Source organism: Petaurus breviceps, unplaced genomic scaffold, assembly GCF_028583685.1.
Source record: "Petaurus breviceps papuanus isolate PSGF00001 unplaced genomic scaffold, PetGlider_PUasm1.0 131, whole genome shotgun sequence".
In the NCBI taxonomy this organism is placed as follows: Eukaryota; Metazoa; Chordata; class Mammalia; order Diprotodontia; family Petauridae; genus Petaurus; species Petaurus breviceps.
Window position 1 is genome coordinate 5,900,166 of NW_027185674.1, and position 26,728 is coordinate 5,926,893.

At 41.1% G+C, this 26,728-nt stretch overlaps 1 protein-coding gene across 1 annotated transcript in view; it reads left to right on the top strand.

The window, feature by feature from the left end:
* Positions 1-26,728, top strand: part of ST8SIA5 (ST8 alpha-N-acetyl-neuraminide alpha-2,8-sialyltransferase 5) — a 114,407-nt gene that overhangs the window by 18,847 nt on the left and 68,832 nt on the right. Inside the window, exon 2 of the mRNA XM_069104811.1 lies at positions 22,109-22,219. Within this exon, the coding sequence (XP_068960912.1) occupies positions 22,109-22,219 (111 nt within the window). The remainder of the gene's footprint in view (positions 1-22,108; positions 22,220-26,728) is intronic.

Sequence of the window (26,728 nt, forward strand, 5' to 3'; positions counted from 1 at the left end):
CTTTCAGAGCCCTATCTCATAGTCCTTTCAGGTCTGGTCAGTTATGCTCATTGAGGGCAGGTTGATGCTACTTGACCATTTTATTCCTTATCTTGGGTCTCCATTCAGTACTAACCATTTCTGTCCTCCTCTCTCTGTTCCAAAGACCATTCTCCTTGGAAAAGAAATATGCTGTACTACTTCTAATGGGTCTCTGATCCCGCTGGCATGGGTACTCACTCTCTCAAATGGTGCAGATCACAACCTATTCACAATGTGTCATCCTGTGTGACTATTGTTTATGACCTCCCGTGAAATCTAGAATGTCCAACATGTTGAGGGATGTTCCTCTAGGTCTCAACATTATATGAGTACCAGTATAACACATAGGCCATCCATCTTATCTATCTGTTACTTCTTGCTCTTACTATACAATTGGTCTATCTCTTTGATATTAATGGTGTAATAGTATTTTTGTTATTGATAGCATATTAATACTTTTTGCTTTTTGGAGGGTGGAAAGTAGGGCAATTGGGATTGTGACTTGCCCAAGGTCACCCAGTTAGTTTTTGTGTTAAGTGTATGAAGCTAGATTTGAACTCAGGTCCTTCTGACTCCAGGGCTGGTGCTCTATTCACTGCACCACCTAGCTGCCCCTACTCTTTGCTTCTTGATTCATGTACTTTGTTGTTCATGACTTTCTTCAGGTGACTTACATGTACTGTGCATCTCTCCATTGCCTTTTGAGTGACCTACATTTTTTGATTCTTTGAAGATTGTGGTATTTCATGATTGACAGCTGTAAAGCATCACTGAAAGACTATTGGTGAGTATTTGTTTCAGGGAGAAGACTGGGGTCCAGGAAAGTGCTTCATGGTTTTCCAAGGGCAATATGTGCTGTTCTTCTTCCTTTTGAATTCTAGGCCCAGCTCAATGTCCTGAAGTATCTGTCCAAGATACACGTATTGATTGGCTAGCTCTATCATTTGTCCATCCAAATGTATGTACAGCCTTTAGGTATTCTTCATCTGCTTAGTTTTTCGTATGTGGACATTAGAAATCTTAGCCACCTGTACTACTTCATGAATTTCATCATTCGGTACGTGAATTTCATCATGGAGGCTTCACAGTGTTCTAGGGTTTGCTGTACTTGGCAAAATGCCACTCACTAACAGGAGTATATAGAAAACCCCATCAAGTATAGGGAATTTGGTCTCTATCTGACCTCTTTGTGGCATCACAGGCCCTTTTCTCTTCTCCCTCTATACTGTTGACCAACTCAATTGTCATCTCTAAGTTGCTGATTCTCAGATCTACTTAAACATCTCTAACATCTCACCTCCAGAGTCTTACTTTCTACTGCTAATTATGTATTTCAAACTGGATGTCCTATAGACATCTCAAGTTTAACATGTCTAAAACTGAACTTATCACCCCCCCCCCCCACCAATTCTTGCCTTTCCAAACTTCCCTAATACTGTTGAAGGTACCGCCATCCTCCCAGCCACCTAGCCTCACTACCTAGGTCTCATCAATGATTACTCATTCTCTCTCATCCCTCATAGTCATTATGTCGCCAAGTTCTGTTGATTTTACCTTCATAACATCTCATATACGTACCCCCTTTTTATCCCCCTGACACTGCCACTTCCCTGGTGCAGGCTCTCTTCACTTTACACCTAGACTAAGGCAATGGTCAATCAGTTGTTCTTACCCCACTCCAGTCCACCCTCCACTCAGCTGTCAAATTCATCTTCCTAAAGTATAGATTTGACTGCCAGTGGTCTGGTGGCTCCAGATGGGGGAAATCATGTGCAAACAGCTATGTCCTTTGCCTTAGCACAGTGCCTGGTTCATGCTAGATAATTAATAAATGCCCATTGACTCACTGGCATCTTTTATAGCAGTGACACATCTCCCTGTTTTATTCTTCATTTGATATAAATAATCAAACAATAACTGAAAAAAGTTAGCTCTGTTGTTTTGATTTCTAAGGAATCTTATATGATCTTGACATGTATAGACAGAAAAAGAAAGTCTTTAAGACTACATGTTTGTTTAACAAATCGAATGATTTTGGGAGTAGTGGTGGGCATTATATATTATTATTCTATATTCTCTATTATTTGGAAGTTATGTATTATATATTTTAAAATTTTTAATTTTTTTTACAATTAACAGAAAATTATTCTCTCTCCCTTTAAGGTTCCTCCCCCCACCAAAAAAAAAAAGAAAAATAAATCTTTTGTGACAAATATACATAGTCAAACAAAACAGATTCTCCCATTGGCCATCTCCAAAAATGTATATCTCATTCTGTACCTTGGATCTATTACTTTTTTTTTTTTAAAGCAATTGGGGTTAAGTAACTTGCTCAAGGTTATGCGGCCAGGTGTTTCTGGGTGGGTGCTAAGTGTCTGAGCCCCGATTTGATCCCAGGTCATTCTGACTCTGGGGCTGGTGCTCTTACTCACTGTGTTACCTGGCCGCCCCAATTACTTCTTTCTTGGTCAGGAGTTGGATAGCATGCTTCAGCTTGGGTCCTCTGGAATCACAGTTATATTAAATCTGTCAAAGTAATTTTCCTTTTCAACATTGTTGTTTTATAAATTATTTTCTTGGTTTTGCTTACTTCTTTCTGCATCAGCTCATATAAGTCTTCCCAGGTTTCTTCGAAACCTCCCCTTTCATCATTTCTTATGGCAAAGTAGCATTCCATTATATTTATATGTCACTATTTGTTCAGCAATCAAATAAATGTTTATTTTTAGTGTCATGGCTTATGCTCTTGAAGACAGGTCAGCAGAAACTTTTATTCAGGAACACAAAATTCTTTAAGAAAGAAATCTCCCTGATCAGAATTTGAAGGAGATTTAATACACACACATATACATACATATATACATATATACACATACATATATGTGTACACACATATATAGAAAAACAAGTAATTCTCTCTGCATTCATCTAACAGGTGTACTGGTCTGTATTTGTTCTCATTGTGTAACTTTATCATTATTTAGCCTATGACAAGATTTTCTGCTTATCAGATACTTAGAAGTGAGGACCAAGGTGAGGTAGGTTTGTGCACTTGTTCCAAGAAATGTGTGACTCCTCTTTTTTGATGGAATGGAGGCCAGTTTCTAAGATGGTATTTACGCTTGCTAAAAGAGAGAGGAAATGGTCCTCTTTCTCTTTGCTTCTATGATAGTCACAAACAAGGACAGTGGCCCAGTGGGTAGAATGCCAAGCCTGGAGGCAGGAAGACCTGAGTTCATGTGTAGCCTCAGACACTTTTAGCTGTGTGTAACGCCAAGCAAGCAGCTTCCAAGGTTCAGATTACGAGCATAGTAAGTCTCCATTTATTCAGTAACAGATTAAGGCAAAACATTCACAGAAAAGAGAAAATCCAATGCAGCATTCACCATTTCACAACTCAACAACTTAACACTAGAATGGCCAGTAGTTGTCTCCAAAGTGGTCACTTAGTTTTAAGAAAAAGATAACATTCATTTGGTAACTTAATCATTTAGTAAGTCCTCAATTCAATCACAAAGTACAAGTACAAAGTACAAAGTTACAAGTTAAAGTACAAGTTACAGTTCTCTTTTAAACAAGATGCATTCATTTGGTCAATCACAAAGTACAAAGGACAAAAGTCTCCCACCCCTAGGTCACAACTGGGTTATAATCAAGCTTAAGTACCCAAGGAGAGGCCTTTTCATCTTGACTGGAGGCAGATTCTCACATTCATACACATTGAGACCCGAGGCTTCCTTTCCTGCAGTTTCTGTTCCTGGGAAGACACAGCTTAACAAGGCCACCATAACATTCAGCACATTGCTAGCATCCTCTTCAGTTCACTTTCTGCCTGAGAAATCAACCTAGGCCCAACAACAAGGTCTGAGGCCTCTATCAACAAATGAATCTGACAAAGTAACATCAAAACAGACAGACAAAATACCAGCACCACAGTCATGCCTCCTCAGTTCTTGGCAGCTCTGGGTGGCCCTCAGAAGTCCTGGGCAGCTCCGGCTGGCCCTCAGAAGTCCTGGGCAGCTCTGGCTGGCCCTCAGATGTCCTGGGAAGCTCTGGCTGGCCCTCAGATGTCCTGGGCAGCTCCGGCAGGCAGCTCTCTCTCTCTCTCTCAGCAACTCTGGCTCCCGGCAGGTCTCTCTCTCTCTCAGCATTCTTGTTCTTGGCAGTTCTCTCTCTCTCTGCCTCCATGCTGCTGCTGCTCCCAGAAGTTCTTTTGGCCTTTCTCCGCTTGGGCCTCTCTATCCACGGCACCAACTCCTCCCTGTTCAGCCCCGTCTTGGCATGTCAACAAGTCCACCCCACTTGTGGGACTCAAGCTCTGGGTGTAAACATTCAACCTGAAAACCAAGCCAATACAAGGGGATCTTTAAATTCCATTACCATTACACTGTGTGACTTTGAGCAAGTCACTTAACCTCTCTTTGCCTCAGTTTCTTCATCTGTAAAATTAGGATAATAATAAAGCACCTACTTCCCAGGGTTGTTGTCAAGCTCAAATGAGATAATAATTGAAAGCACTTAGCACAGTGACTGGCATGTAGTAAGCACTATATAATTGTTTTTATTGTAGGGTTTTGTTTTTTCAGTCATGTTTGGCTCTTCCTGACCCCATTTGGAGTTTTCTTAGTAAAGATATTGGAGTGGTTTGCTGTTTCCTTCTCTAGCTCATTTTACAGATGAGGACCTGAGGCAAACAGGGTTAAGTGACTTGCCCAGGGTCACATAACTAGTAAGTGTCTGATGCTGCATTTGAACTCAGGTCTTCTGACTCCAGGTCCAGCACTTTATCTACTGCACTATGTAGCTGCCCAAACTAACATTAGTACGGGAGAAATGCCCACCAGGCCTTAGTCATGCTGCTATGCCCTCTTGACTCCCAAGCATTGCACTTGTACCCTAAGACCACTGGTCTTTTCCATGTATTTTGCAACTGAATCTTCCAATATATGTTATCTAATGTTGTTATTAAGCTGGTCACATTCAATTAAACTTAACAAATATGTATCAAGTTCATGTATGCCAGGCACCATTCTGGGAAGTGAGAATGCAAAGACAAACACAAAACAGTCCTAGCTCTTAAGCACTTAACATTCTCTTGGGGGATGCAACCCCCACACGAAAACATGCAAAATAATGCAAAACAATTTTGAGAGGGTGAGAGTGTTAACAACTAGAGGCATCTTGAAGGACCTCATGGATGAAGTGGCACCTGAAATGTGTTGGAAAGGAAGCAAGAGAGTAAGCAAGGATGCCGAGGGCTGGAGGTGAGAGCCAGGGTTTCCCAGATCTGGGGGAGACTGCCCATGCAAAGGTATGAGGTTGAGACATGGATTGTCCTGTAGAGAAACTAGGGTGGAGAGTATATGAGGGTGAGTCATAGGAAATAAGACTGGAAATGTAGGTGAGAGCTGGGTTGTGGAGGGAAGCATTTTTAATAACATGACTTATTTTCTCTTCACTTTTATTTTTCTAATTTGGTGTTGATTTGGGTCTATGTTTTAGGGAGTCGATGGCAGAGATAACTGATTTAAACATGAGAGGTAGCTAGGTGGTATAGTGGCCTCTGAATCAGGAGGACTTGGGGTCTAATCTGACCTCAAACACTTACTGGGCAAAGTCACTTAACCCTAATTGCCTCAAAAAATTAAATAAAAGAAAGATAAGTCATTAGTAATTTTTTTAAATTAAAATACAATTAGTCTGTCCTTTGTTGTATTATCTTCTGTGCTTCCCACTGAAGAAAACTTCAGTGTTAGTATTCAGTATTAGTGTTTAGTAGAGGCATCACTTCCGGGTACTCCACCAGCCTCTGACCTTTTTAATTTCTTCCCCCTGAGCCATATTTTCCGACACATTTTTTCCACCACTTTCCCCATGCCCTTTTTAATACCAAAGTCACTGAAAATAAAATTAGATATTGAATTAATTCAGAATATTTCATTGCATTCTTTATAGAATTTTTCTTCCTCTTCATCTTCTATAACAGATAATGGTGTATAAGCTGAAATTATGGTGGTGTTTTTGCAACTCTTTATCATTTGTACCACAAGCATGGGAGATCATCAAATGCGCTACTAAATTAATCTTCTCAGTACTTTTGGGTGTGCAATGAAACCAGCTCTTTTATTTGACAGTCCAAGGAGAACTCATGAGCCAAGCTTTGGTTTATCTGCAATGTGTTTATAACTTGTGGTTTCCCTTATAGTGAGAATGCTAGTACTTATGATTCAATTCATTAGGGGTTCTTAACCTTTTGTGTCCTGGACCCCTTTGGAATGGAAGTCTGATGAAACCCATTGACCCCCTTTCATGCTTTTAAGTGCATAAAGTAAAATACCTAGTATTACAAATGAAAGAAATTGTACTGAAAAACAACGATCAGGATTTTGAAAAGTTCATAGATTGAAGGTTGAGTCCTAGCTTAGTAGTATGTCAACTTAGTTCTTGAAGAAGACTCTTTCATTTAGAATGCCAATAAGATTATGGTTTAAAAACTGATTCTTGTGGCAGCTAGGTGCTGCAGTGAAAAGAGCACCGGCCCTGGAGTCAGGAAGACCTGAGTTCAAATCCAGCCTCAGACACTTAACACAAAACTAGCCGTGTGACCTTGGGCAAGTCACTTAACCCCAATTGCTCTACTTTCCCGTCTCCAAAAACAAAAAAAACAAAACAAAAACTGATTCTTAGCACCCTCTGCTCCCTTCTCTGGCTTTCTGCCACTGTCATGGCAGAAGGTCTTGGGGCTACATAGCCTGAAGGCTATTCTATAATAGTTGTAATAATAGCCAGCATTTATATAGTGCTTTAAGGTTGATAAAGAACTTTGCAAATGTTATTTCATTTGATCTGCACCACAACCCTGGGAGGTGCTTATTTTACAGATAAGAAAGCTGAGATAGAGGTTCAGTGACTTGCCTTTTATCCACTGCACCACCTAGTTGACTAAGGACCGTGGACCTTTTCCCTGACTTGCAGCTGAAATCTTCTATGTATGTTGTTAATTCTGTTAGAAGGGGAGCTGCTTGAGATTCAGGGCTGTCTTTTCTGTTGCATCCTGAAGTCTTAGTACAATGCTTTGCATAATAGTAAGTGATTAATAAAATCAATGCTAGGAACATTCATTCATTCGTTTGTTTGTTTGTTTCATGGGTTGCCATGACCAAAGAGGGCATTGTCTAGTGGCCACCCACCTGGTGAGGAGCCTCACCATACTTTACGAGGCTAGACTTGTGACAGTAGATGTAATCAGCCCCTGAAATGATACTTAAAACCTTTCTAGAATGGTAGCATCTGTAACTTGTACCGCATTGAAATAATGTTGGAGAACCCAGAATTACCTCCATGTCATGATGAGGCATCACAGGTAGCACTTCTGGACAACAAAAGCAAAGCCAGAGTTAAGTAGTTCAGCTTTCTCACGCCATTTATCATCCTCATACTGTCCACACTGAGCAGTAGCAAGCAGTTCTGTCCCCCTACCCCTGTTTCTCTTCTTGACCCCAACAGAACTGAATAACCTTTTTGTTGTTCTTGTCATTCATTGCCAGGCTCACTCACTTTCGTGTTGCTGACACTAGTCTTAAAGGAGTATCCCTTCTAAATTTCTTGGTTATGCATTCTGCATTTGTCCTTTAAGAATCTGAGATTCTTAGAATTCCCTTTTCATCCACAATGTTTCTTCAGGCAATTCCCCTTTTTCATCCTTATCAGAATAACTTTTTCTTGTGTCTTCAGAGTCTCATTTCTTGAGTGCTTCTCAGCCTCTCACTCAGGTTCTCCTTGTTATAAATCCAATGTACCCTCCAATGTATACCTCATTGCATCTCAACCTCGAATAAAGTCTAATATTGTCGTCATTGTAGCCAAGAGGTTTTTACTGACCACTTTGGACATATTCTACAACATGTAGGAAGGACTGGATGGAGAAGAGATTGGAGGCAGGGAGTCCAGGAAAGAGACCCACTGAGTTCATTTGCCAAGATTTACTAGTGAAGTCTTTGTAATACTTTGACTCATTCCATGGTTTTAAATGATGCTTTTCTCCTCCCAGCTCTTCCCTCTCTTTTCTCATCCCCCAACTTCCAGTACTTCTCATGAAAAATTCCATAAGGCATATTTTTTTCTTTTCTACCCCCTGGACCTCAGAGCCTTATCTTTGCTAATGTTTCTCAGTTCCCTCTGGGTCCTTACTTCCTGCCATCCCTCACTTATATGGACTCAGGCAAAGTGCACTCAGAGCTCTGGGCAATTGTGCCTTCCAAAGTCACTCTCAAGATCATAGAAGAATTTTTAAGTTGGGAGACATTCAGTCCAACACCCCATTTTTGATAGGTGAGGAAATTGGGGTCCAAAGAGCCAGGATTTTGAACCCAGTTTTCTGGATCTCAAATCCAACATAGATCATCATTCTGAAAAGGATTTTAGTCCTATCTCCTTGCCAAGAGTCCTTGATTATAGTCCTTCAATACTTCTGTTTTCATCTTTGTGGAGTTTCCCTTCAGAGATGCACATCATGATCCTCTGTGCCTCAGTAGACTTCGTAGTTGTTATAAAAGAAAATGGCCTGGTGGCCATCCCCTAACTGAAAAACCTTTTTGAACTCAAGTATACTGATCCTTGGACAACAGATGAAGAGTCAGTCACTGAGTCCATGAGTAAAGTCTTTCTAGTTTGGCAGGATCTGCCAGAGCTTGTGTCCTGGTGACGTAAACTAGAAAACGCAGGCTCACCTGCCATGAAGAGAACTTCAGAGGAGGAAGGGAAAGTATTGAAAGTCTCTCATCCACTTAAACACTTGAACCGAGTCCTTCTCCTTCCTTCCCTTCCCTCAGAGGGGTTCCATCCTGCCTGTCAAGGAATCTTTCCCTTTGTACTGAGTGAAGGGGACTCCTCCCTGTGCTGGCCACCAAATTTGTCCCTGAATTAATTAAACCATCTCCATCTCCTCCCTTTCCCTAAGCTCTTCCATAAGAGTTGAGAGAAAAATGAGAGAAAAAAAAAAGCACACATTTTTTTTCCTCTATAGAAAAAATAATAATTCTGAGTCAGATAGTGAGTCAGGAACAAGAACTGGCAAGGAACACTCAGAACCTGGTAATTACTTCCATAAACCACCACTGAGAGTCTTTCACAGCTGCTGTGGCATTTCCTCTTTCACTTGGGTGTGAAAAGCTGAAGCTGAGGTGGGGGGTGGTGAGAAGGGTAGGCGAGAGGAAGAGGCTGGCTCCCCCAATTCCAAGTTTAGAGTGAGACACTGGAGGTAGGGCTTTGGGGTCTCTAAAATATGCCCAAAGCTGGGACTTAGTGCTAGATTAACCCGCTATTGTAGTTTTTACAACAAATCTCTAGTGACCTTGGGGAGGGCATAAATAGTGGGAGTTTGGTGCATGGCCAGAGGATCACCAGATCTCTGAGCAGTAGGAACACTGGACACCATCTCGTCCAGCATGCAGTTGAACATAAATACCCTCTATCCCATCCCTGGCAAATGGTCATCCTGTGTCTCAATGAAAACCCACAGCACCACCTCCCGAGTTTTTGTGCAGAGTTGGTTGTTAAGGAAATCCTCCTATGGAGCCAAAATCTGTGCTCTATAAAGTCGAGCCATTGTTTCTACTTCCTACTTGCTTCTTTCAAGGCAGCTAGGTGGCAGTTATTGAGTCCTGGCCCTGGAGTCCTGAGAACAATCCTGGCTAACATTACCCATCAGTATAGATGCACCCTGAGCGTTTTTCAGCTTAAGGCTCTGAGCTTCCTACAAACACAAGTACAGAATGGCACAGGTCATACTTTAAGCTGTTTTCAGTCTCACTCTTTAAATGGTAGAGGACTGACTGACAGAGAGGGAGGGCATCAGGAAGGGGGAAGGGATACAGAATAGGACAGAGGGCAAGGAATTCTAAAGACCAGTTTCTGGAAAAGCTTTATACTTTTCTGAGAGATGTCACAGGCTCAGATCAAATAAGGTGAGCACATAGGTGGTGCAGTGGATAGAAGACCAAATCTGGGCTCAGATACTTAAAGTTCAATATGATTCAATGAAGTGATAAGGCAACCAAAAAACGTCTAATGTGATCTTTTTTTTTTTGAGCAATCGGGGTTAAGTAACTTGCTCAAGGTTACACGGCCAGTTATTTCTGGGTGGGTGCTAAGTGTCGGAGCCCGGATTCAATCCCCAGGTCATCCCAACACTGGAGCTGGTGCTCTTACTCTCTGAGCCACCTGGCCACCCCTAAGCAATTGGGGTTAAGTAACTTGCTCAAGGTTACACGGTCAGGTGTTTCTGGGTGGGTGCTAAGTGTCTGAGCCCGGGATTCAATCCCCAGGTCTTCCCGACACTGGAGCCAGTGCTCTTACTCGCTGTGCTACCTGGCTGCCCCCTAATGTGATCTTAATAACAGAAGAACTTATTATGAGATCTTCCTTAACAACTATATGGGGCAGCTAGGTGGTACAATGGATAGAACACTGGGCTTGGAGTCAGGAAGACTCATCTTCCTCAGTTCAAATCTGATCTCACACACTTACTAGCAGGGTAACTCTGGACAAGTCACTTAACCCTGTTGGCCTCAGTTTCCTCATTTGTAAAACAAGCTGAAGAAGGAAGTGGCAAACCATGCCAACATCTTTGCCAAGAAAACCCCAAATGGAATCATGAAGATTTGGAAAACTGAACAATAATGACAACAACAACCACTTAGACACTTGAAGAGAAGCACTGAATCAGGAGATGCAGGTGTCCCAGAGAAGGCGGTGTGAATGGGTTGATGGAAAGGCAGAAGGAACCAATTGGAGAGGTCACAGGGTGAAGAGAGTTTGCATGGGGAAGGTTTAGGGTGAATGAAAGGGAGAAGATGACTAAAGAACATCACAGATCTGAAGGAAGTCCAGAGAAGAGTAGCCACGTGAAGACCCCCTTTTAATATCACACAATTTTGCAGACTCCCTCTACATGAAAAGTGCTGTATGATCAATATCCACTGATTTTTAATAAAAATGATAAAATTACTATAATCTAGTTATGCTTTTAAATGAATTTGTATTTCATTAATCACAACATAAATATTTAAATGTAAGGATACTTAACAATATGAGACAAAATTTATTCAGTCTATAGAAAGTATGTTTACAGATTAGTGGATCCTTTATAATAACTCCTTATTACACCTCCCACTTCCCTCTTCCACCCAGCAGTCTGCATGATCCACTGATCCAGCTTGAGAAAACTGAGGCCAAGAGAGTTGAAAAGACTTGTCCAAAGTCACATAAACAGGAGGGGGTGGGATTCAAAGTCAAGTCTTCGTGGAGCCAGAAGAGATCTCAGAGACTCTCCACTCCAGCCTCCTCACTGAGACAAAGGAGGTCAATGAGAACCAGAAAAGTGACATGAATTTCTCAAGATCACCCTGGTAGAAAGTGTCAGAAATAGGATTTGAAACCAGGTCCTCAAACTCTGGAGTCAGAGCTCTTTTCACACTTCCATTCTTTTTTTTGCCTTTTTTGGAGGGCAATTGGGGTTAAGTGACTTGCCCAAGGTCACACAGCTAGTTTTTGTGTTAAGAGTCTGAGGCCAGATTTGAACTCAGGTCCTCCTGACTCCAGGGCCGGTGCTCTATTCACTGCTCTACCTAGCCGCCCCTTACTTCCATCCTTCTTAATCTTGCAGCCTTCAATGTTTTTTTTTTTTCCAGATCAGGCATTTTATGAAATAATGTATCTATAAATGCTTTGAAAAGCACAAGGTATTCCTATGGACATTACCTTTATTGGACTTCTTACTCCATGAGTTGGTTACTCCAAGAAACTGAACACTTCTGTAATAAGATTTATAGGCAGCAGTGTGGGTTAGTAGGAAGCGTCTTAGAGCCAGAATACCCAAGTTAAAGTTGTGGCCCTAACATTTACTTTCCATCCTGGAGGAGTCACTTAATTTGCTTAATCATCAGTCTCCTTATCTGTAAAATTGGGAATACTCATTCTTTCTCTACCTACTCCACACTGGCAGGATAAATTTAGTAGATGAGTCCCTGGGAGCTGTGTGAGGCACAAAGAGATTAAGTGACTTGCCCAGGATTACACAGGTAGTATCAGAGGAGGGACTTGGACCAAGACATTCCTGATTCTAATTTTCTTCTTTTTGGGAAGAATAGGAGCTTTTAACTCCTATTAGCTGTTAGCATTCATTCAACAAAAATGAAACAGGCATATACGTGGTTCAAGGTCTCATGTTATGTGCTGGGGATACAGAGATAAACAGCAAACTTCTAACATAAAATTTAGATAATTTGTTTTTAAAGACACATCCCTGTTCATTGAGACTAGTATTATAGTAAGGAAGACCATAATATTCTTAACTAGAAGGAGCCTTTGAGATCATTTTAAAAAATTTCTTTTTTGCACTTCATATTTTTTTTCCAATTCCACGTAAAGATAGTTTACAACATTCATTTTTTGTAAGATTTTTAGTTCCAAATTTTTCTCCCTCCTTCTTCCCTCTCCCCTCCCCAAGACAGCAAGCAATCATATAGGTTTAAGTATATGTGTGTATGTATGCATATATATGTATATTTATATAAACTATATATATGTATACACAATTATGTTAAACATACTTCCACATTAGTCATAGTGTGAAAGAATCAGAACAAAAGGGAAAAACCATGAGAAAGAAAAAAACAAAAACCAAAAAAAAAAAAAGTGAAAATGGTATGCTTCCATCTGTATTCAGACTCCACAGTTCTTTCTCTGGATGTGGGTAGCATTTTCCATCATGAGTCTTTTGAAATTGTCTTGGATCATTGTGTTGCTGAGAAGAACTAAGTTTATCATAGCTGATCATTGCATGGTGCTGCTATTACTGTGTACAATGTTCTCCTGGTTCTGCGCACTTCACTTTGCATCAGTTCATATAAATCCAGGTTTTTCTGAAATCTGCCTGTTCACCATTGCTTACACCACAATAGTATTCCATTACATTCATATATCACAACCTGTTCAACCATTCCCTAATTGATGGGTACCCTTTCCACAAAATGAGCTGCTATCAATATTTTTGTACATGTGGACCCTTTCCACTTTTTTATGGAAATCATTTTATAGAGAAGGAAACTGAGGCCAAGAGAAGGGAAATGATTTGCCCAAAGTCACAAGTTCATAGCAGAGTCAGGTTCTGAACCCTTGACATTGTACCATGCCACAGAGGAGCAGTGTTTATATAACCCCTCTCTTGGTGTCCTCATTAGAGACAGAAACTTGGGTTCTATGGCTCTCACTAGGGTGTCTGATGGTGTGTTACAGGGAGCTTTCTAAGGTTCTTAAGTAGGATAGGGACACCATATTTGATAATGGATTGGCATTTGCTATAGGCGCTTTTGTCTCAAGGGAAGAAGCACATTCAGCCTGTTTCACCATCAATGAGTTGATCATTTTGAGGCTGGTAATAGGTGGTCATCAGAACTTTATGACTTGGGTCACTGTGGTCAGAAGAAGGGCCACCCTCTATATCTAAATTCCTTTCTTGTAGAGCTGGAGGATAAGGGTGGAAGAGGTAACCCACAAAATCAGCAGACCCCTGATAGATTCTGATGCCTCAATCTCCAGAAGAAGCTCTCACCATAGATTTCATGTGTGAAATCACAGCCTGAAAAAGAATTCAAAAAATTCAATGGCTATTCTTCCCCTCCCCATTCTTTATGTTTTAAATCTCTGCATATTAACTATTTGGGGGGCTTTATACATTAGGTGTACACACAGGAACCTTTAACTCACTTGGAAGTAATCTTATTACCTCTCTGGGTCGGATTTTACCCATCTCTTAAAAGGAGGAGTTGACTTAGGTTCTCTAATGTTCTTTATAGCTCTATATCTTATGAAATACTTCTTTGGGTTTCTTTTCTTTTAAAATAGATTTTTATTGATTTCTGTTATTTTCATGACAGTCATTTCTGGATATACTGCCAGCCCCATGCCTGAACTATTCCTTTAAACAAAGAAAATCAGTTCAACAACAAGAACTGATACAATGTTCTTGTTGAATAATGCATCCAATATTTTGCTCCTAGAGTCTTCTCTCTCTTTCCTAGGAAAAGGGATGTTTGTTTCATTATCTGTTTCCCAGGAATGGTATTTGTTTTTAGGATTATTCTTTTCATTTCCATTATTATTAGTATCATGTTTATTGTTTCTCATGTTCTGATTATTCCACTCTGTGGGAGTTCATGTAAATCTTCCTATGTTTCTCTGAATTCCTTATCTCATGATGCACAATAATATTCTGTCCCATTCATCTACCACATTCATTGGGCTACTCCTCAGTCAATGACCCCTACTTGGATTTCTTTTCCCCTTAAATGTTGTATTCAGGGAGCTGAACATGGTGGCCATACTCATGTGGTTCTTTCTGTTGTATGGACTGAAGGCTTCTCTAATGGGAAATCTTGTCCCATCATTAGAATTTTGTTCCTTTGGTTTCAGTGCTTGTCCCCTCTTAAATGCAAATAACCCTCGGAGAGGTATGCACTTAGATTCCTTGATACCTCCTATTCATTTAATTTATTGGAGTTGTTACAAAGGAAAAATCAACAAGTTTTGGCAGCAGATTGGATATGCAGAGTGAGAGACAGTGAAGAGTTGACAATGCCACCTAGGTATGAGGCTGAGTTACTGGGAGGCTGGTGGTACCCTCAAAAGTAAAAGGAAGTTAAGAAGGGGGGGAGGATTTTGAGGGGGAAGATAACATGTTTAGTTTTGGACTTGTTGCATTTAAGATGTCTATGGCATATTCAGTTTGAGATGTCCAGTAGGGAGTTGGAGATGAAAGACTGGAAGTCAGGAGAAGGGTTAGGGCTGGAAAAGTAGATTTGAGAATGACTAGCCTTGAGATGATAATTCAATCCATGGGAGGATATGAGATGACCAAGAGATAAAGGGATCATTAAAAGATAAAAGGATAGTAGAAGAAGTTCCAAGACAGACCCCCATAGGATACCCCAAATTAATAGGTGACCTGGATAAAGATTCAGTAAAGAGACTGAGAAAGAGCAGTTAGGCAGGTAGGAGGGGAACCAGGAGAGGATGGTGTCATAGAATCTAGAGATAAGAGCGTATCAAAGAGAAGAGGGTGATCAACAGTGTTGAAGGCTGCAGAGAGATTAAAAAGGATGAAGTTTGAGAAAAGGTCATTCAATTTGGCAATTGAGAAATTATTGGCAACTTTGGAGAGATTAGTGTCAGATGAATGATGAAGTTGGAAACAAGTCTACAGAGAATTAGGGAGAGAAAGAAAGAAAGTGGAGGCACCTGGTGTGGATGGGATTTTCAAGGAGTTTAGCAACAGAAGAGAAGAGAAGAGAGATAATGAGATGATAGCTTCTGGAGAATGGCTGAATCCAGTGAGGGTACTTTGAGAATATGGGAGACGTGGACATATATTTATAGGCAGTAGGGGAGCAGCCAGTAGACAGGAAGAAACTAAAGATATGAGAAAGTGGGGATAATAGAGGGAGCAATCTGCTGGAGAAGGTGGGATGGCATGGCATCCCTTTTTCATGTGAAGGGATTGACCTTGTCGAGGAGAAGGGCATACTTTTCATGTGCTACAGGGAGAGATAGTGGCAGAAGGCATCTGAGTGATGTAAGATGAGGAGGGGAGATGAGAGACCTCTCAGCAAATGGTTGTAATATTTTCAGTAAAATGTAACCCAAAGTTCTCAGCTGGGAAGGTGAGGGGAGGCAGAGCCTCCATGGGAAGTTTGAAGAGGGATTCAAAGGTTTGGAAGAGCCACTGTGATAAGTAGGTTAGTGTGTTAATTAGGCTGGCATAAAAGAATTGCTTTGTAGCAGTGAGAGCCTAGTGAGTCAAAGTAACAGGAGTTTGTAGTGTATCCAGTCAGGATGGTGTAATGTAATGCCAAGCAAAGGCAACTTCCCAAGGTTCAAAATACCAGCATGGGTGCTCTCCATTTTACTGAGTGAAAAATTAAGAACAGAGGGAATCAAAACATGACATCATTCAAAATACAGCATTTACTAAGTGTGATACAATAATCTCCAAGTACTACCCCACCCCAGGACATTACATTCATTTAATCAATTACAAAGTCCCTCTTCTAAATACTACTCTACCCCTAGGCTGTACCTTCATTTAGTCCATCACAAAGCCCCTCTTCCCAAATGGAGATTAGTTTCCAATCATAAGTAAAGTACATTCATTTGTTCAATCATAGAACACAAAAAGGTCAAAAGTTCCCCACCCTTGGATCACAATTGAATTTACCCCAGAGTTACAACAAGCTTAAGCACAGCAAGTTCTCAGCAATCTTTGTTCCTGGGGATACAAAGCTTAGCAAGGCCACAAGATACATTGCCAGTCTCTTCATTGATTCATTCTCTGTCTGCAGAACTGTCCTAGGACTCCTGAAAACATTAGCAAAACCCCCTTCCAGGATTTCTGTAAACATACAACAAGAGAATCCTTCTTCAGGGCTTCTGAACCAACAGCAAGGTTCCAGAACCTCTGCAACAACAGCACTGTCCTTCACCAGTGGACAGATCTGGCAAAACAACATCAAAACAGACAGACAAAGTACCAGCAAAACAGCCATGTCTCCTCAGTCCTTGGCAGCTCGGGGTGGCAGCTCTCAAAGTACTGGGCAATTCAAAGTGGCCCTCAGCAATCCTCTCAGTCTCTCTCTGCCTCCAAAAGGGTGCTGCTTCCAAAAAGTTCTTCTGCCTCTCTCTTGTGTCTCTCCAAATTTACATCACCAGCTCCTCCCAGTCCAGCCCTCTCTTTTCATGTCAACAAGTCCATCCCACAAGTGGGATTAACAAGCTCTGGGTTTTAACACCAAAAACCGAGCCAATACAGGGGGATCTTTATATTCCATTACTATTACAGATGGTTGTATGATTTTCTCCAGCTTCATTCAGCAGCACTTGTGTGGATGGTGGGAGTGACTCAAGGCAGAGGATTTGCAGGGCAGATTTGGTGATAGGATAAGGGACAAGGACTCAAGAGAAGAGGGCAGTGCAAAGTTGAACTGCTTCACCAAGGACTTAGGATGGGGAAATATTTTCGGATAGAGTCTTCCTGGAATCTCTTTAAAAAAAAAAATTATGTTGTATAGGTGTCTCCCTACTCCATAGGTGAAAGGTGAAATCCAGTGTCCACTCTCCCCTTAGGGGAAACCCCAGGCTTTTAAAGCTACAAATTATAAACACTTGTGTACCAGAGAGAGAGTCTGAAAGTTCTATCTCGGTGACCACAGATCTTAACTCTGACCCATACCACATTTGTTACTGCTTCTTCCTTCTGTATAATTGTTTCTGAGCTCTGTAAGACATGCTGTTCTGAGTTCTGTCATCATATCCCTGCCACAATGGGGTTGCGGTATAAAGCATTTGAATGGGATTTAGGAGTTTTGAGTTCTAGGATATTGAGGTGTTCCCTGATCTCCAAACCCTGCCCCCCAAATCCACCCTTGAAAGCCAGCTCCTGCTTGCACTGCTACCATGGACAAATTATTTGCCCTGTCTGGTTCTCACCATCATCCACAAATTCCTATTGAGTGTCTAAGATGTCATAGGTTCAGGGGATGCAAAGAAGTATGAGACAATATCTGGCCTTAACATCTTTTTGTTTAGTCAGGAAGGGAGGTCACACACACGTGTGTGTGTATATATATATATATATATACGTGTGTGTGTGTCTGCACATATTAAAGAGATAAGTAAAAGTATATGGGTGGTACCAAATTAGGGTATGGACAATAAATTCTGTGGGGATTTGGAGGAGGGAGAGATCCTATGGGCCAGGATGAATAATGGGATTTCAGTGAGATCTCATGGTAGCCCAGGGTTGGAATTTTAGGTGCTTTTAGATATGATTTTATTTGTCCACTTCATTTTATAGATGAAGAAACTGAGGCCCACTGAGGGGAAGGGGCTTACCTAAGGTCATACAGACAGCAAGTAGCAAAACCAAGATTTGAATATACTTTCTTTCTTAGTGGGGAAGGGGGAAGGCAGTAGACAGTGGGAGGAAAAGAAGGAGGATTTTTGATGAATGAAAAAAACCTTAAAAACAAAACAAATCTACATCACATCATTTCAGACATTGAGAATGGTTTTAACAAAGGTTCCAAGGTTGGAATGCATACAGCTTGTTTGGAGAGCAGTAAAGTGATCAATTTTGCAGGAATCATATGGGTCAGTTGTGTGAGATAAGGTTGATTGGGACAGATAGCAGAGGGTTTTGAGTTCCAAGTTAAGGAGATGAGACTTTGTTCTGTAGGCAAAGGGGAGCTATTGAAGTTTTCTGAGCAGGTGAATGACATGATAAAAATATGTTGTGTGAACATATTGGGCAGGTGATCATGTATATAATATTAATGAGTTTGTATTTACTGTATATAGTACTTTACAAAGTGTTTACACAAGACTTTCCTCATGACAATGATGTGGGACAGGTAATATAAGGAAGTGAGGAAAACATGATGAGAAGACTTTTGCAGCTTTACCCCATCATAGTCCTCTTCTAGGCAGATGGAACTGGTGGTGTTATTGTTCAGTCATTTCAGTCATAGCAGACTCTTTGTGACCCCACTTGGGGTTTTCTTGGCAAAGATATTGGAGTGCTTTGACATTTCCTTCTCCAGTTCATTTGACAGATCAGAATCCAAGGCAAACAGGGCAAAGTGACTTGTCCAAAGTCACACTGCTAGTAAATGTCTGAGGTCAGGTTTGAACCTGACTCCTGGTACAATCCACTGTACCTCCTAGCTGCCCAGAGTAAAACAGAATTGGTAGAGAAGGCTAAAAGGCCGTGGTCTTTGTCATATTTCCTCTCACTCACATACCAGACCCTGATCTCTTCTAAGTTTCTCAGCATTCATTTTTTTTCCCCTTTAATTTGATCATTTGGTCTAGACCTATGTATATAAGTGTTCAGTGAACTCCTTATTTCAAATCTCCCTCTGCAAATACAGATCAGCAACTATTCTACTATTTAGCCTCTCAGAAAGTCAGTTGCCTTTTACACTGAGGGATTTAAATAACTTGGCCTAGTAATATAGTCAATATGTGTTAGAGGAGAGACTTGAACCCTGAACTTCCTGACTCTAAGGCCAGCTTTATATACTATATAATGCATGCTGACTCTCTACGCTCATATTACAGATTGCTAGACTGAGTACCCATAGGGATTAAATAATGTGCCCAAGTGGTAGAGCTGGGGCTGGAATGTGAGTCTCCTGACTCCAAATTTAGTGCTCTTTTAGGACCTAATTGGTAGGGGAGGTTTGCTAGGAGCCCTTTGCTGTAGAATGCAGCTAGCATCTAGTTCTTCCTGACCCGGTGTTCCAGAGGGAGGCAGACAGGGAGAATTAGGAAGTTACTATTGGTAAAAATGATCCCACAACTTGGCACAAAGTAATTTGTGATTAAAGGATGCTGTGGCTATTTTGGTCCCAATGGGCTTTAGTCACTTCCTTGGCATTTGCCGCCTGCTTGGTTTGTCAGCCAGTTTTTTCCTGGGTTACTTGGGGACATGTGGTGTACTTCTTCAGGATACTCTTGGCCCAAAACTGGGCTCTAGCTTGGGGGTTCCATGTAGGATACAGAAATAAGAGTCAAGTCCTCCGATCTTGACTGTCCTGAGGTTGAGAAGCGGAGCCATCCACAGCCCTCAGTTTCAAGGCTTCTGCATGTATCAGTAGAGAAGCTGGCTGCCCAGTTGGTAGGCCCTGAATGTCAGGAAAGGCCTGTTTGACCTTAGTTTTCTCCTCCATTATCTTGTTCTTGTAGTGTCTGAAATGTCACCATCCATTCCTCTGGGCTGAGAATTCATAGCATTTATAGAATTTACGTAGGACTTCAAGAGCCCTTATCTCGTCTAACCCCTTCATTTGATAGATGAGAGAACAGAGGTGCAGAAAGGTCAGATGATGTGCTCCAGGCCACACAATGAGCTGACAATAGATTCAGGGAATGTCTCCTTAACCCTGGCCTAGTTCTCATTTGACTATGCCATGTTGCCTCCCTTGTACATTTTAAAATCTTAACAATCTGAAAATAGCATTTTAAAGCAGATCAACTCCAGTTTGGGGCTCTCACTTTACACAGCTGTACATAGTGGCTTCTAATTTCAGATCCTGTAGACAAACCAAAAATGGTAATCACAGATGAGGATATGATGAAATTAAAGAATTTCAAAGTATTTCTGGGTCCTGATTGTGTTGGGGAAGAACAGCTAGGAAGGGACAGAGCAGGAAATGGCTACCCAGGCTTGGTAGGGTAGTTATGAGTCTTTTACCTTATTCTTTTAACCATGGGACCCTGCTGGGTTCTCTCTACTGTCCTGACCTCTCCTGTCTCCATACATTGGCATAGTTGCCTCCTCTCTTCCCCATTCTCCCATGCCTAATGGCCATTATCAACATTTCTCCACATCTTGACATTCTTCTGTGCCTTCAAGACATTATCATGCAGTGCCTAAAGTACTGGGTTTGTAGTCAGGGTTTCTGAGTTTGAATCCTGGCTCTGCCATTTATTACCCATGTGGCCTTGGGCAAGTCATTGATTTCATCTTCATCTTCATCTAAGCCTTCATCTTCATTTTCACATTCATCTTCATCTATACAATGAGGAAATTGGATTTCATATGACCTTTTAGCTCCAAGAACCTATGATTTGATAACGTCCAGGGAGACCATTGTTGAGGTAAGAGGTGTTAGGGGCTTGAACTAGGGTTGTGGCTGTGTGAGGAGAGAGGAGAGAAGAACATGGGAGATCTTGTGAAGGTAGAAATGACAAGATTTGGCAACAATTTGGATATGTGGGTAAGAATGAGGGGCTGAAGATGATACTGAGGTCACAGGGCAGGTGACTGGGAGGGTGGTGCCCTTAATAGTGATAAGGAAGCCCCAGAAAGGAGAGGATTTGGGGTAGGGAGGATAATGGGTTCTGTTTTGGACTTGTTGAGGTTGCGATGTCTACAGGACATTGATTTGAGATGTCCAAGATTCAGTTGGTGATGTGTGACTAGCTTGGGAGAGAGACAGTAGGGCTGGATGTGTAAATCTAGAAATTATCTGCACGAAGATAACTGAACCTGTGGGAGCTGATTAGATTATCAAGAGAGGGGGCAGCTAGGTGGTACAGTGAATAGAGCACCGGTCCTGAAGTCAGGAGGACCTGAGTTCAAATCCAGTTTCAGACACTTGACACTTAGTAGCTATGCAACCTTGGGTAAGTTACTTAACCCCAATTGCCCTGCCTTCCCTCCTCAAAAAAAAAAAAAGGTTATCAAGAGATATAGTATAGAGGGAAAAGAGAAGAGAGCCCGGACAGAACTTTGGAGAAGACTTATGGTTAGTGGGTACAACATGGATGAAGAACCAGCAAAGGAGACAAAGAAGGAGGAATTGGACAGATGGAAAGAGAACCGGGGAGAGTAGTATCATGGGCCTCAGTTTTCCCATCTATAAAATAAGGTGGTCTGAATTCATGACCTTGAGGGCAGTTCCTTCTATTTCTAAATCTATGTTGTGATCATAAGATCATAGATTAAAAACAGAAAGGGCCCTCCATCATTACAGGTGAATATATTTGAGTCTAGAAAATGTATTTGCTTATAGATGCAGATGGACAAATTTGCAGACTGCTTCTGAAAATTGAGAATGTATTTATTTTAGAACGTTGGTGGAAATATGTCTGGTATCTGGGTTGGAAGGCACAGGTCTAGGGAGCTTAATTTGCATCTAAATAAATTCCTCTGAATAATGAGATGGAAATTAAAACATAGTGCCAATTTCATTGGACCATGCCGAATGGACAGTACCTCTGTGCTTCTGTTCCCTCCTCTGTAAAATGGGGCTAGTAATTCCCTGGCCACCTGCTTTTGGACAGGCAGATGTTGGCGAAGGGTTTGGTGGGATGTAAGATGCTGTAGAAAAGAAAGGGATTATTATGAAACATATAACTATGGGGGATATACAGCATCTGCCCTTGCACATGGAAAAAATGTGACTCCAGCTGAAAGAGCGAAGCCAATGAATGAGATAAAATGTCACCTGCCTCATTTTCTTATCAGAGGACTCCAGTTTAGCTGGCACAGTGGGGAGGAGATGGCCAACTGGACCAGCGGGCCCTCTAATGTCACGGAAGACAGAGCATTGCAGAGCAGCAGTGACACCAGCACCAGGTACAGACCCAGCTGCAGCTATAAAGGAGGGGAAAACAGTCCAAGTGGGTTCTGTTCTGAGCTGCTTCCCTCCATCCTGCCTGTCCCCAGAACTGTGCTCCTGCAAGGAAACAGGACTGTCCCACAGGTTCAAACCAAAGCACATCCTTCCTCTGGTGGTAGGATGTTCCCCTTCTTGTCTCCCAAAGGATAAGGGCTGGGTGGGCTTGAAGAGTATGTGTAGGGGAGTCCTTGGCAAAAAGGCAAAGTGAGTGGTTTGCCTTGGTTTCCCCCCCCCCGCCCCCTGCTGGTTCCTTTTTGGTTGTCTTTCTGATCTTTCATGACATGGTTCCCATGCTATCCTCTCTCCTGTCCCAAGACCTTCCCAACCATTTCAAGTTCCCATTATCCTGTATTGTCTATATCAGTAACCTTGACCTGAGTATGACTCTGAGTCTCTGTGCTTCCTCCCCAAGGTGTTTGACTTTTAAATTTCATCCAGATCTCGGTTAAAATCTTACTTCTGATGATTGCTACTTGTGTGACCTTGGACAAGTTACCTCATTTATTTGGGCCTCAATTTCCTCATTTGTAAAATGAGAGGGGGTGAGTTTGGCATAGAGAGCCTCTGAGGATACTTCCATCTCTGGATCTTGATCCTATGGTCACTAACCGTGAAAAGAAAAGCTGTATCTTCTAGTAATAGGATTTTAAGTACCACTGAGCAGATGGAAGAAGGTTGTTTCCCATATCCCTGAGGTGGAAGAGCCCACTCCACCCCTGTACAGTTCTGGATGTGGGGGCAACAAAGAGAGGAAAAAACCCTCAGAGCTAAGTGTGCCTTTCCTTGGTCTGGTTTCCTACCTGATTCTATAATTAGTAAATGAGTGCAATGTGTATATTTAGGAGTCAATTAAAATTTAATTCTCATGGAAAGGATATCACACTCAATCCTGAATGCATTATGGGGAATCTGTGCTTAACAGACGAGTTGTGTTTGGTGGAGATGCACATCTTGGGGAGATGCCAGCAGAGCTATGTCAGGGAGATGGATCCAAATAGACTATACCATTTATTGCTGGTGTCTGCAAGCAAGAGGCAGCTTGTATATTTCTGTTGCACTGGGGAAAAACATGAGTTTTGTTTGCAGTTAATTTTTAAAAAATGTTTTATTGGTGCTTTTTTATTTTATATCACATTTATTTCTAGTTAAAACCCTTCCCACCTCCCAATCCTCAGTTTTCCTTTGTAACAAAGAAAACAAGTGAAGCCAAACTGGCCATGCTTAGTTCTGACGGCATATGTAACATATCCATGGTCCTTACATGAAAATTGGATTAGAGAGGTGTGTTTCCTCATCTCTTTTCTGGTACACAAATTGGGCATTATACGTACATAGTACTCACTTTTATTATTATTTATATTATTATAGTTGTGATGCATATTGTTTTCCTGATTCTGTTTACTTTGCTCTGCATCAGTTCATGTAAGTCTTCCAAAGGTTCTATGAATTCCTCATGTATTTGTGTGTTTCTCCATTTCTCCTTACATTAACAAAACAAACAAATAAAAAAGCAAAAGTGTGGTCACCAATGACTTTCTTCTACCACTTTTTCCTTTCAAGCAGTTTTTTTTTACCTTTAGCAACCTATTAAGGTGTTCAGTTGTAGTCTTCACTTTTTTCTATATCTTTGGAGGCCTCTCTGCCCCTCGATTTTTATCTTCCCCAATGGTTTTTTTCTCTTTTATTTCCTCTTCTCCCTTGCCTATGCCTCTAACTTACCAGAATGACTAACTTCAATCCTTCCTCTTCCACTCCATTATTTAGTCCCTGTCCCCACAGGGATGTATAGGATACTGAGCCTTGAAGAATAGGCTTGCCCATTGAGGATAATGTAATTATTAAGATGACTCCTGACTACCAGAACTGATTGTTTTGTGACTCTTCAGTCCACCCCAATGACTGGCCAGCAGGGAATCATAGTTAACAGTTCGATTTCTCTGAGCCCTAGGTCTTGGTGATTTATAAATCAATTATCTCACCAGAGTAGATACCTAGGGACTCAGTTTCTCTGTCTTTAAAATAGTTGATATGACACCTGGCACCAGACTTTCAGAGGTCTTTAGGAATATTTTACTAGGCTAAATTGAACTATTTCGCTGGTTCCCAGGTGCCCAGAGCCCCCCCATTATCACTGTATTATTGTACACTCTATATATTTACTTTTTACCTGGGTCATGTACAATCAAGTAGCAATGACATATTATTTGATACTTTTAAATTTTCCCCACTCTGGCTGATTGAAAATCCGAATATTTGTTTTTATTTTTAAAAACAGTATTTTTTCTAATTACATGTGAATATACTTTTCAACATTCAATTTTTATAAGCCTTTGGGTTCCAAATTTTTTCTTTTCCTCCTTCCCCTCCCCCCTTTCCCCAAGATGCAATTTGATATCAATTATACATGTGCAATAATATAAAACATATTTCCACATTCGTCATGTTGTGAAAGAAGAAACAGAACAAAAGGGGAAAAAAACACCAAAAATCCCCAAAGAAAGTGAAAATAAAATGCTTCAATCTGCATTCAGACTTCATCAGTTCATCAGGAAAATGCTAAATCATAGCATTTTCCATCATGAGTTTTTGGAATTGTCTTGGATCATTGTATTGCTGAGAAGAGCTAAGTCAGTCATAGCTGCTCACCACACAATGTTGCTATTACTTTGTACAATGTTCTCCTGGTTCTTCTCACTTCATTCAGCATTAGTTCATTTAAGTCTTTCCAGGTTTTTCTGAAGTTTGCTTACGTATAGTTTTTTTGTGGCACAATAGTATTCCATTACATTCATATGCCACAACTTGTTCAGCCATCCCCAAGTTGATCGGCATCCCTTCAATTCCAAAGAATTTCCAATTTTTGCCACCACAAAAAGAGCAGCTATAAATATTTTTTCTACATGTAGGTCTTTTCCTCTTTTTTATGTTCTCTTTGGGGTACAGACCTAGCAGTAGTTTTGCTGGATCAGATGGTATGCACAGTTTGATTGTCCTTTGGGCATAGTTCCAAATCATTCTACAGCATGGTTGGATCAGTTCACAACTCAACCAACATGAATCTCTATTTTTAAAAGGTACAGTAACATTAGTGACAATAGCAGTATGATTCTGGTGGTCAAAGATTACTAAATTCAATCAAAGTGACTTCTTCAACCCTGGAACAGCCAAATTTACCCAAACCTCAGTAGTTTCTGGCACTCTGATGGCCTTCACTAGTCTATTTAATATGATGTCATTGGGTCATTAGGTAATAGCCCCAATCAAGTGAGGACTGCAGTTACAGAGGATGTGGGGGAGTAACCTTCATTTTGTGTACCCACTGATGATAGTGCTTGTCTCCTAAGACATCTCATGGCCCCATTCAATGGTGTATGGTCTAACTTGGCTCTCTTTGCCAGTCTGCACACCAAGTAAAGGATCTCTCCCTCTTAAAAAAGTTGGAGGCTGGAACCAAATAGGTGATGAAATATGCCTTGCCCTGATCTAGTTGACTAGCTGCTGTTTATAGAATAACCTGCTTTAAAGTCCTCTCCAAACCTTCCACAGGGTTAAAACACCATTGGTTGCCCTCTACTTGGTTGCAATCTTGGTGGATGAGTGATGAGAGACTACCCCTAGTTGGGAGCATATATTTGATGGGATTGCATCCCCATTGCCAAATTTCTTCCATAGAGCCATTTAAGTAGGTGACAAGATTCTCAGGTCCAGAGCATCACCACATAAGAAAACAGTGAGAAAGTTGATCTGCATACATTAAGAGCAATATCTGCACCCCAAGAACTACCTATTACCACAACTAATGGCAAGAAATTCACTCCCCCATTTAATGGAGAAGATGTAAGGGTTCAATGCTGTCTCTTTGGGTAAGGTGCAGCCATTTCTTACTGTACTTGTTGATTGTTCTATCCAGGACACTTAGGGTATTCTTGGGAACCATACCATTTTTTTTTTTTTTTTGCTTTTTGATGGAGGGAAGGCAGGGCAATTGGAGTTAAGTGACTTGCCCAAGGTCACATGGCTAGTAAGTGTTAGGTGTCTAAGCCTAGATTTGAACTCAGGTCCTCCTGACTCCAGGGCCGGTGCTCTATTCACTGCGCCACCTCGCCACCCCAAACCATACCATTCTTAAGATGAAAAGACATGCAAAGTAAAATAAAAGTATATACCATGTCTTAATTTCTGCCAGGGTGTTAGATTCAGGCTGTATGTGAAGTCTAAATCAGAGGTAATAATAATTATTGCATTGCTAGCCAAATTTGCTGTGTGGAGTCCCACGGGAATGGGGGTATGTGGTGTGCAGTGTCCTCTGACATCATAGAAATCTCTTGGTTTTGAACTAGGAGTTGAACTTGGAATCTTATTTTGTCCATCAATCAATAAGGTATTGATTAATATATATATATATATATATATATATATATATATATATCACGAATAAGAGAATGCAAGAGGGAGAAGGAAACTTT